The sequence below is a fragment of the Sciurus vulgaris genome (genome assembly GCF_902686455.1).
Source record: "Sciurus vulgaris genome assembly, chromosome: 5".
Classification (NCBI taxonomy): domain Eukaryota; kingdom Metazoa; phylum Chordata; class Mammalia; order Rodentia; family Sciuridae; genus Sciurus; species Sciurus vulgaris.
In genome coordinates, this window is record NC_136465.1 from 113866983 (window position 1) to 113882480 (window position 15498).

A 15498-nucleotide genomic window follows, 5' to 3' on the forward strand; every position below is an offset into this window, starting at 1 on the left:
AACTCCAGGTCACATCCTGGCCACTTCTTCCTTTCTCCTTGGCTGGGTCACCCTAGAGTGTCTTCTCTATGGTGGGCTCCCAAAGGGTACCAGGGAACCAGGAGGCCTCCTGCAGGGTTTAATTGCATGGGAACAGGAGGCAGCTGCTATTGACATCAGAAGAAGCCTTCCTGGACAGAATTTTGGTTTGTTTCCAGCTAGGCAGTGGCGGAGGGGAGGGTGTGTGTGTGTGTGTGTGTGTCTTTTTGTGTGTGTGTGTGTGTCTTTTTTTTTTTTTTTTTTTTTAGGTACCAGGCCAGGGATTGAACCCCAGGGCACTTAACCACTGAGCCATATGCCATATCTCCAGTCCTTTTTAATATTTTATTTGGAGACAGGATCTCACTAAATTGCTTTAGGGCCTCAATAAGTTGCTGGGGCTGACTCTGAATTTGAAATCATCCTGCCTCAGCCTCCTGAGCTGCTGGGATTTCAGGCATGTGCCACCAGGCCTGGCAGCAGGGGGCGCTTTCTACCTCAGGCAAAGAGAACATGTGTGGTGAATCCAACTTGCTTGGAGAAGGGTTGGCAGCACATCAAGTCCGCTCCATTCAGGGCCTATGCCAGTACAGTGGATGGGATCAGTTTTTTAGTCTTGTTTGACTCTGCACACTGTCCCTGCTTGGGTTCTAATCTCAGGGTGGCTAATACCTTGCTGGGTGACCTTGGACAAATTCGTCTGGCCTTAGTTTCATAATATAAAATTAAAGAATTGGATTAAAATACCAGTTTTCAAATTAGGCTCACAGACTTCTACAAGGTCATGGGTTGGAGGGCATTGCCCTTCCCTCCCTCAATTTCACCATGCTACTTTGTATTTTCTACTTTATAATATATATGGGGCTTAATCTTGAGAATCACTGCTTCCATGAACTTTCTTTCATCATTAACATCCCAGGATTCCCAAATGTGGTCTCCTTCCACATGGCTACCCAGCTCCATCATTCAAGGCTTTATGGAAGCCAGCCAGCTGAAAATGATCAGAATGGGGTAAAGAGGGCATAGTAAAGCTAGTGGCTTGTCTAATGTTCTTGTGTGGTGGAAGGAGCTTTGGTTTAGCAGTGAAGAGCCTCAGTCTTAGCTACAGCTATCCACTAGCTGTGTGACTACAGACAAGCTTATTTACCTGTCTCTTCCTTAGTTTCTTATCAGGAAAATGAGCACAGTTGTTCCTGTCCTGTCTTTCTCACAGGATTATTGGGCAAAAGAAATAAAGGATACTCAATGGGATGCTTCCTATAAATCATGATCAGTTCTACACACCCTGGGCAACATTAGCAAGGGAGGCTCTCTTTGACCTCTAATCCCTCTGTTAGAGCACCCTGTTTCACTAGATTCTGCAGATTCTCTAGGTGATCAGGGTTTCAGGATATAGCTGCAGAGGTATTCTTCTTGTGTTCAGCATTGCTGCCCTGGGCCCTCCCCTAGCTGCCTTCTCTGTGTTGGTGGCCTCTGTTTCTAGGACAGAAGGAAAGCCCTAGACCAAATGTCATGTGTCCTCATGGTCTCTTCCATCAGTATGGAGGAAAGAAAATGGGCCCAATGTTGCAAGGAGCAAGATCGTCCTTTGACATCCATTGGGTTTAGAAATCCATTTTTAAGGCCTATTGAGGAGCTAGTGGTCAAGTTTCCAGACATCGGCAATCCTGTTTCCTGAGAAGATTGAGAGGCTCTCTGGGGATGATCCAGGGCCTAGACAAAGAGCCAGAGCTGGTGGGTGTCCCTGGGATTGCAGGGGGCCATGGCTGGTTTTTTGTCCTGGGTTGTCAGGCAAGTACCAGATCCTGAGTTCCTGATGAGGTGATCCTAAAAGACAACACAGCAAAGGGTCAACCTGGGGGCAGACTCTAACCGTGCTACAGGGGGCAATGAGGTAGGGGGCAATTGAAAAAAGGCAAAGGAACCCAACAAGGCACAAAGAGGACATTTGCAATTTCTCTCCCAGGAGGGAGGTGCTCTGATGAGCTGCATTAGTGAGTCCCTGCCCCTGTGACTGGTGCCAGTTCCCCAGCTCCAGCTTTAGCTTGAGTGGCTATAACAGAGGAAAACAAGACCAGGGGCTAATAGGAAAATGCTTTCAGAGGGTATAGGCAGGTATCCTGGGTTCTTGCAGCCTGGTCTTTTAGGCCACACCCTCAAGCAGTGGGTCCTAGTGGTGCCTATTGGTCATGTTGTCTGCAGTGACCACTGCACATCTACTCCATGGCAGCTCTGCTACAGCAGAGAGAGAACAACCTGTATTCAGATCATGAGCTTCATGCTTTAGATGAAGCCCAGCAACTAGCAAAGAAGAAATCTGACCTTTGATGAAGAACAGGATGAACAGGATATATTGCTTGTACAAAATTTGGAAGATATGTAGGAACAGAAATTCCTACAGTGCAAACCTGGAACTTGTATAACAGAAGCTGATTAAAGGAAAAAAAAAAAAAAGACCAAATCTCATTGCACTAGAAGCTAGACTGGAAACTTATCCTTTTAGTTAGAGAGAAGCTTGGAGATGAGGATGTTTAGATGCTGCCCTCTCAGACAAAGTGGCAGCCTGGGGAGACTGTCCAAGGGACAGCTGAACCCTGACCACTCTCTCAGAAAACAACAGGGAAGCCAAGTTCTTAGGCAATGCACCTTATAGCTATTACAACTTCAAGTTCCCCCAGGCAATGCAGACAGAGAGTAACCTTGGGGTCAAAGTATTCTTCTTCAAAGAACTACTACTAAGCAGAGACTTTCCCCAGGCCAGGAAAAAGGACCACCATGTGTGGATCAATAAGAAGGAGCTGGGCAACTCTTTGAAACCAAAATACTTGATCCAGGTTGGAGATTTCTTTTGGATCTCTGGTAGAGGGAGCTGCCTGTGGACAATGCTCAGACAAGTCAGGGGTTAGTGCTTCAAGGACATTTGTGTGGTTGCTCCAATATGCAGAGAATATCAAGCAGCAAACTAAAGTCTGAGAATTAAAAGAAAGAGAGAAAGAAAGAAAAGAAAGAAAGAAAGAAAGAAAAAAAGAAAGAAAGAAAGAAAAGAAGGAGAACAGAAAAGAAAAGAAAAGAAGAGGAAAGAAAAGAAAAGTAAAAAGAAGAAAGAAAAGTGCTCTAAGGGCTTCCTGCCAACCTAGATGGCTCAAAGACCTGGGGCCTCTGCTGCCTGCACCGCATTTCCTATCTTTGATTTTATTTTGACTCCTCTCTTCCCTGCAGCCTCAAGGTTAGGTTCCTCTTTCCCTGAGCTAAGGATGGGCTCATATATCCTGAAGTAGTGTGGCACAATGGAAAGAGCCTGTGCTTTCAAGCCAGACTTATCTAGGTCTGAATCCCAGCCTGCCAATTCCTACTGTGATGAGTCTTGAATCAGTTACACACTTGTTGAGCTTCATCTGGCTCATCTTCAGACACAGGGCCATGGCCTACTAGTAAAGAGCCTCTGAAAGATGAACTAAGCCAATACATGTGAGTGGCCTCACTTTGGGCCAAGCACACAGAGGCAGGCAGGAGCCATGAATGACTCTTCATTTTCACCTACTTGGGTTCAGTCTAAAGATGTTCATGCCATGGCAGAACTGGCTATGGACCATAATCACCAACCCTATCTTTATTTCAGCTGGACTGGGTCATCAACCAACATTGATCAAGTCCCAAGAACCCTGCCTGTCATCAAACCCACACTCACCAGGTCACCTCATAGTATCTCGGGCAGAGGATTCAGAAAATGGGCAGTGGGCAGATGTGGTCTCGGGTTCTTGATTCCAAGGGTTCTGGGCAACTGACTCACCTGGGTCAATTCCCATTCCTCGTCCTTGGGCACTTGGCTATTTTTGCCAATAAACTGACAGCTCCGAAGGCCCAGTGTGCTAGCACTGGCATGTAGACATAGCTGCTTTGCAATGTTGTGGCGAAGGTCCCTCTGGGTTGTGTACTCAAAGTACTGAAAGTCAAGAGAAGAGGAAGTTTTGAGGGTTAGGACTGGGGCTTAGTGGCAAAGTGCTTGCCTAGCATGTGTGAGGCACTGGGTTCTATCCTTAGCACCATGTAAAAATAAACAAATAAAATAAAGGCATTTTGTCCATCCACAACTACAAAAAAAATTTTTTTTTTTTTTTTTTTTTTTAAAGGGGAAGTTTTGAAGAGCAGGAGGGGAGTTTGCCTACTGCCTTCCAAAGCTACATGCCCTAAGATACCAACCAAAGATAGATTCCTGGGAAGGAAAGCAAGTGGACCAGTTCATGCCAACACTCTTAGTAATTTTTGTTGCCTTCATAATTTTTATAATAAATAGGTTATACTAGAATAACAGTCACTATATATTTTATTAAGTTAAAATTTTAAATTTGCTGTGCATGGTGGCACATGCTTGTAATCTCAGAAACTCAGAAGGCTAAGAGGATCATGGGTTTGAGACCAGTCTCAGCAACTTAGTGGGGCCCTAAGCAATTCAGTGGGACCCTGTGCTTTCAAGCCAGAAAGGACAGGGTCTTAATAAATAAATAAAAAATAAAATAAAATAAATAAAAAATAAAAAGGACTAGCTGGCTACAGTGGCACATGCCTGTAATCCCAGCGACTTGGGAGGCTGAGGCAGGAGAATCAGGAGTTCAAAGCCAGCCTCAGTAATTTAGCAAGAGCAAGGCACTAAGCAACTCAGTGAGACCCTGTCTCTACATAAAATACCAAAAAAAAAAAAACAAAAAAACAAAAAAAAAAAAAACAAAAAAAACCAAAACAAAAACAAAAAAAAAACGGGCTGGGGATGTGGCTCAGTTGTTAAGTGCCTCTGAGTTCAATCCCTGGTACCAAAAAATAAAATAAATAAAATAAAAAAATAAAAAGGATTGAGGATATAACTCAGTGGTAAAGTGCTTCTGGGTTCAATCCCCAGTACCAAAGTAAATAAATGAATAAAGTAAAAATTTAACTTAGCTTCATTTTAAGTAACATCTCTGTGTAAAATCATGTATTAGATATTCTTGTTCTATCTCTACTAGTAAATTACTATTAAAATAGTGTATCACCTAAAATCATTTTATAGATCAGTAGTTTAAGAAACTGCTTTTGAATGGCTTGTCTTCATTTGCTCATGCTGGCTCCCTGTTCAGGGTCCTAAGCCACTTTTTTCCTTGCTTCAGCTCTGTTAAGTACCTCTTATTTACCAGCGACTGTACATTTGTAGTAGTGGAGGGACAGTGAATGGGGATGTTACTAGTTACTGCTCAGGCAAGTGCTGGGGCCTCTTGGGGCATGGGGTAAATTTCCCAGGATGCCTGGTAATTGTGAGATGTCAGTAGGTGGTTGGGGATCACTGCTGGGTGGTAGGATTAGAGTGGCAGTTTCTGGGCGGGGGAGGCACTGAAGATAAAAATTGAGTGTAGGTGAAGGGAAATACTAAAAAATTTTCACACTTTCCCACAAATATCAGTCGGCCTCCTTCCAGCAAGCCTTCTCTCCCTCTCTTCCTTCTCTAGCACATAGCACTGCTGCCGGTGCGCCCTCTGTCCCCAGTTCAGAATTCAGACCTTACCGGCCTGTCACATATTACTCCTCAGACTCAGCTCCCTGAGACAGGGATGATATCTCCTCTGCCTTTCAGATCACCTTCACCCCAGGCCTTGGGAAAAGACTATTTATGGTAGAGGAAGGGAACCATGAGGAGAGGAGGTACCCCAGAGACTGGCTTCTCTTAGGCCAACCTGGTATGGGTGGGCTGTTTACCTGATTGCCACCGAGGCCATGGCAGGTATACATGATGAGGGGCTTCCCTCCATGGTTGTTCTCACCCACATCCAGGCATTGATCAATGCCAAGGTTCTTGATCTGCAAGATAGTAAACAGAGAGGGGCCAGGGTAGCATAACTGGGAGCTTCCTATTTTGTGCTGCAGGGCCCAATTGGGGAAAAATTCTTCTTTTCATCAACCCAGATGACAGGGAATATAGCAAAGTGAGGGAGAGTCAGGACTGGACATCCACTGTGGGACAGGATGTCTAACCTCTTAGGACATCAGGTTCCTTGGAAGACTTTTTCCTTGGAAGAAACTTCCTTGGAAGAAGTTTCCTTATGAGCAGGGGTTCTCAAAGTGTGTGATGCCCAGACCATCAACATCTGATTTGCAAATCCCGCCCCAGTCCTTGAGAATCAGAAACTCTGGGTTTGGGGCCCAGCAATCTGTTTTAACACAACTCCTTGGTGCATCTAATGTGCATTGACATTTGCAAACCACTGCTTATGGGTTGTTTCCCCCAACCAGGTTTTTTTCTATACCTAGAAGCCCCAAAGTGGCCCCTCTCTCCTCCTCCTAGATAAAGGAGGGTGGTAGGTAAAGGTCAATTCTTGTTTGCCATCCATCAGTGGGGGTAGGTGGTCTTGAACTTCTCAGGGAGTAGCTGTGATGATGGTAAGGCAGGTTGGTTCTCAAACTTACAGCTCCATAGAAGGTGGGATTCAGGTCAGGTACAAACATCTCTGGGTAGATGTTGTGAAGGAACCAGGAAAAGTTGTGACAATGTAGTTGTTCCCGCAGCTGCAGTCGTTCCGAAATGTCACCGAAAGATTTCTGCCAACCAAGTCAGTCCCCTAAGGGTCAGTCCCACAGTCTTGAGCTTCCCGTTTGAGTTGAAACAGCCCAGCCAGCATGTTGCTCCCAAGGCCACTTTCTCTCCTGTGCATTCCCATTCAGAATCTGCTGGGGCTAAGTTGCTCAGCCTCATACTCAATCTCAGACCCCCGACCTTGGTTTGGGGATTGCCCCCTCTACCAAAATACCCACCACTTCCTCATTTCCTGTGACTGCCCAGTAAGTCCTCCTGGTTCCCAGTCCAAGCTTCTCAGAGTCATTCCTCTTGTAAGAGGTTCTTTCCCTCAAATTTCTTCTCTCACTCCTCCCCTCCTAAGTAATGCTATGATTCTCTAGGTAGGGACAACAAAGCCTCCTCTCCCTTCTCTAGCCTTTAAGATCTGTGGCCTCCCTTGGGCTCTATCTCACAAGGCTCTTAGGTCTGAAGGGAGGCACAGAATGGTAAAGATGGGGGTCCCTGCCATTAAGTCCCTGACTAGAGTCTGGGATTCTATTCTTTTCTTCATCCTATCACCTCCGGGCACTACTTCCTCTCACCTCTTGGGCTATCTTCGCTGCTTGCAGATTTCTCCTGTAGAAAAGCTTCTTGTAGTTATCCAACCAGACCTCAGCCAGGCGCACTTGGTTGCGAGCAATGACACTGGTGCCCTTGGGGAAGGTGTGGGGACTCTTGGTACGGAACACATGGCCTACCACAGAGCAGGGGATGATCTCCAGCTGACCCCCACACTGCCACACCTGGCACAAGAGGAGACAGGATGGTGTCTTAGGAGGTCTGGGTGGGGGGGCAATCTCCCCGCAGGCAGCTATGTTCAGTTCCCAGGGCACTAGATTCCAGGTCCAAAGACTCAGGTCTCTTCCTGGAAATAGGGACATTGACCAACTTTCTTCTTAGGCTGTGACTACACAATTCGAGGCTCTGTGATGTTGGTTCATTCTGGTTTAAGCAAATGGAGATTTGCAAAGTCCTGAGTTTACTACTTCCCACTCTGGAGAAGGGACAGTTGGATCACTTTGTACTGCCCACCTACTCTGAGCTCTGATCACTTTACCTTTTGACCTGAAGATGTGATTTTATCAGCTTACCTAGGTATTATTGGAAACTAAAGATCCCCCAAGTCACAAAATTAGTGTGTTAGTTAACAGCAAGGACTGTCAACTGCAGGTGACCTGGGGTAGTCACCTCGTTCCTTAGCACATGGTTTCTCAGGAGAGAGACTGGACAGGGGTCAGAGGCTCACTGAGTAGCCTAGAATCAGAATGCTGAGAGTTATGGTAACTGCAAGTGACCTTTCTCTATGCTAGTGGGCTGGCTGAAAACATCCCTTCCACTAGCCTCTTCTTTTGGTTTCCATATGTAGAGGTGTGTTGTTGTTCTCTTTAGTATGGCCGCTACAGGAAGAAGTACACAATTATAGTAATGTTATAGTAGCTATCAATCATGTGTTGACTATGTGACACTGTGAACAAAGACTTCATAAGTGAGCCCATCTGAGAGGGGTTGGGGCAATAGAGTCTCAGGGACCATGGGCTACTCTGTCCAAGAACCAGGAAGGAGCAGGACAGAGCCAAGTTCATTGAACATGACTGTGTGAGGCAGTGTTTCCTGGTGTCAGGAGGGAAAGATGCCTGGGATTGGGGGTGATTATAAATATCTCAGTTCCACGTTATTCATAGAAAATGTACAGCTGAGTGAATGTGAAATAAATGTTTTTAACGAAAAAAAAAAAAAAAAAAGAAAATATGAGCTCATCTACTTATTACTTTTTACTGGCATGGGAATTTGTATAAGTTTCATGAAGAGGAAATCCTTTCTTCCTAATCCAATCTTGATTTGCCTAATTCTTTAAATCCCTCGAAGTTCTGGCATCTATCAGAATTGGGGTTTCTGTCTTCTCCTACAGTTATGAAGAGTTTGTTGAACAGAGATAGGGAAACCCTAAGGGGAGGTGTCCTTTGACCTGGAAAGGAGAGCCTGATTTTTCTAAAACAACAACAACAAAACCAGGGTGGTGACTGGTTATGACCTGTTTCTCCCTTTGTGCTCATCATTTTTTCCCACAGACTTTGCCAGAAAATCCCCAGTCCCCACATGTCCAGTCCTTATTGCCCCTGTTATCCCTTCCCACTAAGAAGCTCTACCTAGTAATTTGTTTCAAGTAGTCCCACTGATTGCCAGAGCCCTACTACCACGGACAGGGAGGCGGACAGAGAAGGGGCAGGCCATAACAGAAAACAGCCACCCTTTCAAGTTCGGTTCCAGATGTGACATCCCTGCCTCGGGGACAGCTCCTGTCCCCTGGGATGTTGAGGTTCCCCCCGAAGCCCTCTTCACTCTCACCCGGATGGACATTTCCACGTTCTCCCCTCCCCAGATCTCCATCTGATTATCATAGGTACCGATGTGCTCAAAGTAGGACTTGGAGATGGAGAAGAGGCCACCAGCAAACGTCGGGGACCTGAAGAGACAGAGGGGGAAGCATATGCATCTTCTGCAGGGGGAGGAGCAGGGGCCTGTCGCGGAAGGCTGTTTGTGGGCTTGCTCCTTAGGCCTCCTAGCCTACCTCCCCCTTCCTTTCCTTTTTCCTGGGACATGCAGCCCCTCTTCTGCTGAGTCACCTGCCCCTGAACTTTTACTTTGTCCTTCTCCCATTCCAATCCTGGGTCAAGGACAGATGTAATTATTATTACCCTCCTCAGAAAGGTACTTATTCATTCATTCAACCAAGGATGTATGAGATACTGGCCTCCAGGGTGGGTGCTGTGCACGGTGAGCATCCAGAGCTGACAAAGACAATCCCATCCTCTGGGGACACAGTATAGTAGCAGAGCGGGAAGCTTCATTGCTCATTTGTTTGGCAGCAATGTGATTAGAATGGAGTAAATACTCAATTTTCTGAAAGTTTATGAAATTGTTTTTGAAAATAGACAGGAGTCAAACTGTGAATGAATGAACACATATTATCAGCGGGGCTGACCCTATTGTGTGTTGGGTTCCTTGGCTCTTCATGGACTATAAAGCCACGGTATTAGCAGGTGTCTGACCCTGGTGTTCTAAGTTGCCTGAGAAACTCAAGTTGGGGAAAAGATGCCAGTTGCTTTGAATGAGGGAAACTGATAAGAGGTACCCCTGGAAACAGGGTGGGAAGAGTGTGAGATTAAGCACCAGGTTTGGACTATAAGGAACAACTAGGAGGCCATAAAAAGATTCTGGCTTCCAAACAAAGGCAAGGAGGAACAGACTCAAGGTAAAATGACAAAAACATCTCATTCCTAGAATTAAATACCAGTTTGCTCCTCAAAGGTACTAGGCTAAGGGTAGGGCACCCAAGGGGACAAAGGGAAGTAAAAGCAAAATGGAAGGCAGGAGCACTTAGTCCTTGGCTGTTGGTTTCTGCGCCTGGGCCAGCCTGGCGTGAATAGCTCTTTGCTGCCCTTAGTGGGTAGCTTCATATGGTATGACCAAGCAGAAAGAAGATTTTCCAGAGGAAACCTTCTGTGTAACCCCAGAACCTATTAAGGGGCCTTAATCACACTGGGGTCTAATCAAGGTTCAATGGACTGATCCACCAAGGTGACGTCACAGGAGCCTGACGTTGGTGTTACTCTGTAGCTGCTCTTGTCTTCCTGAAGTTGGCTCTTGCAGCCACTTTCTGGGAGGAATTTCAGTTGGGAACCCTTATGCTCAGCTTGGCTTCCTGTCACTGCTTCTGTCTTCTCCTAGGGGTCCTAAGCTCACACAAGAAGCATCCAGAGAGGTTGAGAGATGGTTTTGAAGCTAAATTGCTCTTAAGAATTCCCCTTACTAGGGCCTGTCTAATCTCCAAAAGGTCTCCTAGACTAAGTCACTGACAAATCAGCTGTAAGAAGAAACGCTACACAGGGACTATCACTATAGATCCTCAACCAACAAGCAATCTCTAGTACATACCCTCTAATTCCTAGCCCTGGGATTCTCTTGGGTCGTCTGCCTCTCCTCTTGGTTTCCCATGGGCTTTGACAGGGAGGCTAGGGGGTACTGCCAGGTCCTGCTGGTGGGCCACTCTGTGAAGTGCTTTGGGCATGCCGTGACTGCTACCAGGGCATTTGAACCAACGAGCAAATTCATTCCTCAAACAATGGAGCTTTGTTCTCCAGCTGTATGTCCTTGAACACTGGCTGGAACTCGGCATGTCAGTGATGAGTGGCAGCCAAGCGCCTTGTCCCTGACTGTGTTGCTGTGTGCCTGGTCCCAGTCTGGGGGTGGGATTTGTTGCTGTACATGCCAAACAAAAGACATCTATGAAAAAAGTGGAGGGTCACTAGGGAATGCCAATTCTTTTTCTCTCTTGCCTTCTCTTTTCCCTCTCTGTTTCTAATGCAGACAGAAGAACAGCTGGCAATTTGGGATCCTTGAGCACCTGAGCTCTCTCAACTGAGACTCTGGTCAGCATTTCTCAGGATTCTGGGCATGTGCAATGGGAGGAATCCTAAGCCTCTCCTCCTTTCAAACCTTCTTTCTGAGCCAGGCACAGTGGCGCACACCTGTAATCCCAGAGACTCAGAAGGCTGAGGCAGGAGGATCATGAGCTCAAAGCCAGCCTCAGCAACTTAGCAAGGCCCTAAGCAACTCAGCTGTCTCTAAATAAAATATAAAAATGGGCTGGGGATGTGGCTTAGTGGTAAAGCATCCTTGGGTTCAATCCCTAGTACAAAACAAACAAACAAACAAACAAAAACTTCTCTCTCATCTCTGGTTGAGATGAGATGAGCAGTATCCTCTGCTTCCTTCCAACCCTGACATATATTCAGGGCCAATATTCTGGCCAGTACAGGAAAACAGTGACATAAATAATCTAAAACCACAGTATACTCTAAACCTCATTCCCAACACAGTTTGTCTGAGACCGTGGTTAAAATAGACTTGTGGTCTCTAACAACATCAACAGGCAATCTGCAGAGGGCAGAGAAGGCTGTAAGGATAGGCAAGACCTGTTGGGCTTCAAAGAATAAGCAACAGTAATTCCAGCAGCTTGGGAGGCTGAGGCAGGAGGATCGCAAATTCAAAGCCAGCCTCAGCAACTTAGGGAGGCCCTAAGCAACTCAGCAAGTCCTGTCTCTAAATAAAATATATAAAAGGGGGTGGGGATATGACTCAGTAGTTGAGTGACCCTGGGTTCAATCCCTGGTGCCAAAACAAACGAACAAACAAAAAGCAATTGAGACTGCTTGTGATTGGTAAATCCTGTGATCTTTACTATCTGGCCCTTTAGAAAAAGTTCAGGGCAGCTGGGTGCAATAGCTCATGCCTGCAATCCCGCAACTTGGGAGGCCGAGGCGGGAAGGTAGCAAGTTCGAGACCAACCTCAGCCACTTAGTAAGACCCTGTTTCGAAATTAAAAAAAAAAAAAAAAAAAAAATACCTAAAGGGATGTAGCTAAGTTTTAGAGCATACCTGGGTTCAATTCCCAGTACTGGGGAAAAAAATTCAGGGCAACTTTAAACTGTAGGAAGCTTATTTTCTTTAAATACGTTCTTAAACCATGACCTAGGTGTGCATACCACCCCTACTTATTACAATGGCTATTCAACTCTGACCTCCACCCAATTCTCTCACCTGTTCTTCCAGCGCCATTTATGACCTAAGTGGGGAAAGGAATCAGAGAGATGAAGTATGTGAAGCCCCTAGTCCAGTGCTGGCTGCATCAGTGTGCACAGGAGCAAGCTGTTATGGTGAGGAGCAGTGCAGTGCCATGGTTAAGGCTGCGGGGTGGACAGAATGGAGTATCTTCACTACCATTTGCTAGCTGCCTCATCTACAGTGAAATGTTTATCACTGGGCGCCTCAGTATAAAGTAGGCTATCATAGTACCTACCTCACAGAGAGTGAGGATTAAATAAAATGTCAAGCACTTGATAAGAGCACCTAATACATGCTGACATGGAGTAGCACAGGTCCCTGGAGCTGGGTGGGATTGGGGTCACAGAAGTCAGGTTGGGGGCTTCTTAGGCCGTGATCCTTACTTGATGGGGTAGGTCTCATCCTTGCGCCTCTGCTTCTCATGGTCGGGCAGAGTCTCCCAGCCGAAGGTCAGGCTCCAGTCAAAGTTGCCACGGCTGTGGACTCTGCCCCTCTGGACAGGCTTGAAGAACGCGAAAGTATTGAGATCGATGGTAACAATGTCTGGACTCACCACTGCTGTCTTGTCCTCAGCAATTCGAGCCAATAGGGGCTCCAGCCAGCCATGGAAGCACTCACCTGCAGACCCAGACAAGTGGTCAAGGTCCTCCCCACAGTTAACCCAAGCCCCACTCAAGGCTTGCATCACTGTGATCAGCCCACTTGATGTTGTCAATGAACTTCTGCATATATTACTGCATGTATTACTTCACTGGGTCCTCAGAGTAATGATTTTGTTAGATGAATAAGGTTGGTATCCTCATTCCCATTTTATAAATGAAGACACCAAGGCTGTTAGTGGCACAGTCAGAATGGGAACCAGGATTTCTGACTCCAAGTCTAGAGCTTTCCCCAATATATATCACAGCTCATCAGAATAGTTTTTTTCCCCTGACAAGGACTGGAAGGGGTTTTGATTTTGGTCAAGAAGGAAGCCTTTCTGGCTCCACATGGCTCCAAAGGAAAGCCCCATACAAATCTGTTCCCAGTTCAAGGTCTCTTTGAGGTGCACAGTTCAGAACAAAGAATGGGTAGGGGAAAGAGAAAAGGAAGAGCATCGGGGGCTCCAGAGCATACTCCTAGAAATTTTGGAGTCATCAATTTTTTTAGGGCCTACAGGGTGCCAGGCAGGCATCTTCTACTCACAGTGGGCATCCAGGAATGTGAGCACCTCTGCCTGTGCCACGCTGGCCCCCAGCAGCCGGGCAGTGATCAGTCCCTTCCGCTCTTCCTGCCGCACCACCCTCACGATCTGCAGCTGCTGCACGTACTGCTCCAGCTTCTCCTTTAAGTACTCTGGAAGGGACAAGGCCACTGTTGCCAGTTCTCTGCTTTGTTGCAAACTTAATCCCCTGTGGGCACCAAGCCTGGGTGCTCTGAGGTTGCCAGCACACTGAGCCACTCCACAGAAGCTGAAGGTGAGGAAGGGGGAGAAGGGAGAATAGTGGGAGACAGGAGGAAGTCCCATCTCTGGCCAAGTCTTCTTGGGGCTTTTTGGTGCCTGTTTACTGAGGTCCCTCTCCATCATCCATGACAGCACTTCAGAGTTGTGTTTTTTGGTCCCATATTGAGTACAAACTGACAAAGGCTCTCAGGTGCCTCTCACAGTTTCTCAACTGTCCCTGCCACTTCCTCCAGCACTGTGATTCAGATTCCTTCCCTCTCACACTTGGTGGGTGCTCCCTCATTTCTTAGTGTCTATGATTCCCCATCTCCCAGGATCTTTGGAATAAGTTTGACTGGGACAGCAAACATGGATGTTGGCTGCTTGCCAGTCGGAGCAACTGCTGGATCAACATTTTCTTTTCTCTCTTCTTTTTTTGGTGCTGAGAATCAAACCCAGTTCCTCACTCATGCTAGATAAGCACTCTACTACTAAGCTACATCTTTAGTTCTTATTATTTCTGAGACAAGGTCTTGCTAATTGCCCAGGCTGTCCTGGAACTTGTGATCTTCCTGTCTCAGCCTCCTAAGTGTCTGGGATTATAGGTATGTGACACCATGCCTGGCTCACATATGGAATTCTTTAAGAAAATTAATCAAACCAAGCAACTTTTAAATTATACTTAAAAACAGGTTAAGAGTATGGCCCAGTAGAAGGGTGTTTGTCTAGAATGTTCAGGGACTGGGGTTTGATCCACAGTACCGCTCTTATCTCTCTGTCTTTCTTCTATCTATCTATTCATCCATACACACATACATTTTTAAAAACAACTATACACCAAGTACCTGTCATGGGCCAGTCACAGTGTTAGGAACTAGTGTACAGCGATCACAGCTGCATGATAATTGACCTAAAGAACACACTGCCCCATGATCTGTCAGTGATATGCCACAGTTAGTGCAGGCTGGGTCATTCTCCCAAGAGGACCAAACATTTGAATTGGAGGGCAGCAAGGAAAGCTTTCTGAAAGGAGGGGCATCTTTGCTGAGAGTTCCTGCTCCTTTTCAGGGGGAGTATTCTGCTTCCTTCCTGCCCACATCCTTTCAACCACACTGGCTTTCTTTCCACCCTGTATATACACCAAGCCTCAGGGCCTTTATACTGACTGTTCCCCTTGTGGGGAGCATTCTGAGTGACCTTTCCTGGCTACTCTAAGAGTTCCCTAATGATCCTAGTATTCCACCTGAAACCCTCAGCACATTAAAAAATAGCTTTGTTCTGAAGGAATCCATCTTGAAACATATTTCAAATCCTACTTATATTTCATTAACTGCTATTTTGGTTTATCTGTGCCACTGTTCTAGTCTCAGTTGTATAGAATGGAGGTTCTTGTAGTGTTAGAGGTAGCAAACAGCTGTGACAAATGTGTATCCTTTCCTTTTGGATCCTGGGATCAGCCCAGTGCACAGGCCCTGCTCTGAATTTTATAAACCCTATGAAATCAATTTAGTGGATTGAAACCAATCTTGCATATATACACGCTCACACATGCACTCTCTACCTACTATGTGCCAGTCACTGAACTGGCTATTTTCATTTTGACTTCCTTCTTTAGTCTTTTCAATAACAAATCAATGGAATAGGGAGTATTGTCCCTGATATTCATAGATAAAAAAGATAGATGAAAGACTCAGAATGATAAGCCCAGATTTACCGCAAGTGCAAAGGGCATCTGTGGGGTCCTAACCAGCTTGAATCTGAGGATTTCTCACCACCCCCATCCAGGAACAGTGAGGCCACTTGGCCAGGACAATAGGCATGGCTTCTAGGTGATCTCTGCAACCTCCTGCAG

At 46.1% G+C, this 15498-nt stretch overlaps 1 protein-coding gene and 1 pseudogene across 3 annotated transcripts in view; one reads left to right on the forward strand and one right to left on the reverse strand.

The window, feature by feature from the left end:
* Positions 1 to 255: 255 nt before the first annotated feature.
* GALNT6 (polypeptide N-acetylgalactosaminyltransferase 6) overlaps positions 256 to 15498 on the reverse strand; it is a 34590-nt gene continuing 19347 nt past the window's right edge. For both annotated transcript variants that reach the window (XM_079141134.1, XM_079141135.1), the window contains exons 5-12: positions 13409 to 13558; positions 12607 to 12841; positions 8945 to 9062; positions 7141 to 7341; positions 6451 to 6582; positions 5743 to 5844; positions 3809 to 3961; positions 256 to 1845 (exon numbers count right to left, since the gene is read on the reverse strand). In XM_079141134.1, coding sequence (XP_078997260.1) covers positions 1732 to 1845; positions 3809 to 3961; positions 5743 to 5844; positions 6451 to 6582; positions 7141 to 7341; positions 8945 to 9062; positions 12607 to 12841; positions 13409 to 13558 — 1205 coding nt within the window. In that variant the 3' untranslated portion in view covers positions 256 to 1731. The remainder of the gene's footprint in view (positions 1846 to 3808; positions 3962 to 5742; positions 5845 to 6450; positions 6583 to 7140; positions 7342 to 8944; positions 9063 to 12606; positions 12842 to 13408; positions 13559 to 15498) is intronic.
* Positions 2192 to 3664, forward strand: LOC306662271 (large ribosomal subunit protein mL46-like; annotated as a pseudogene). The gene is made up of 2 exons: positions 2192 to 2852; positions 3638 to 3664. The product of its transcript is annotated as a large ribosomal subunit protein mL46-like (transcript).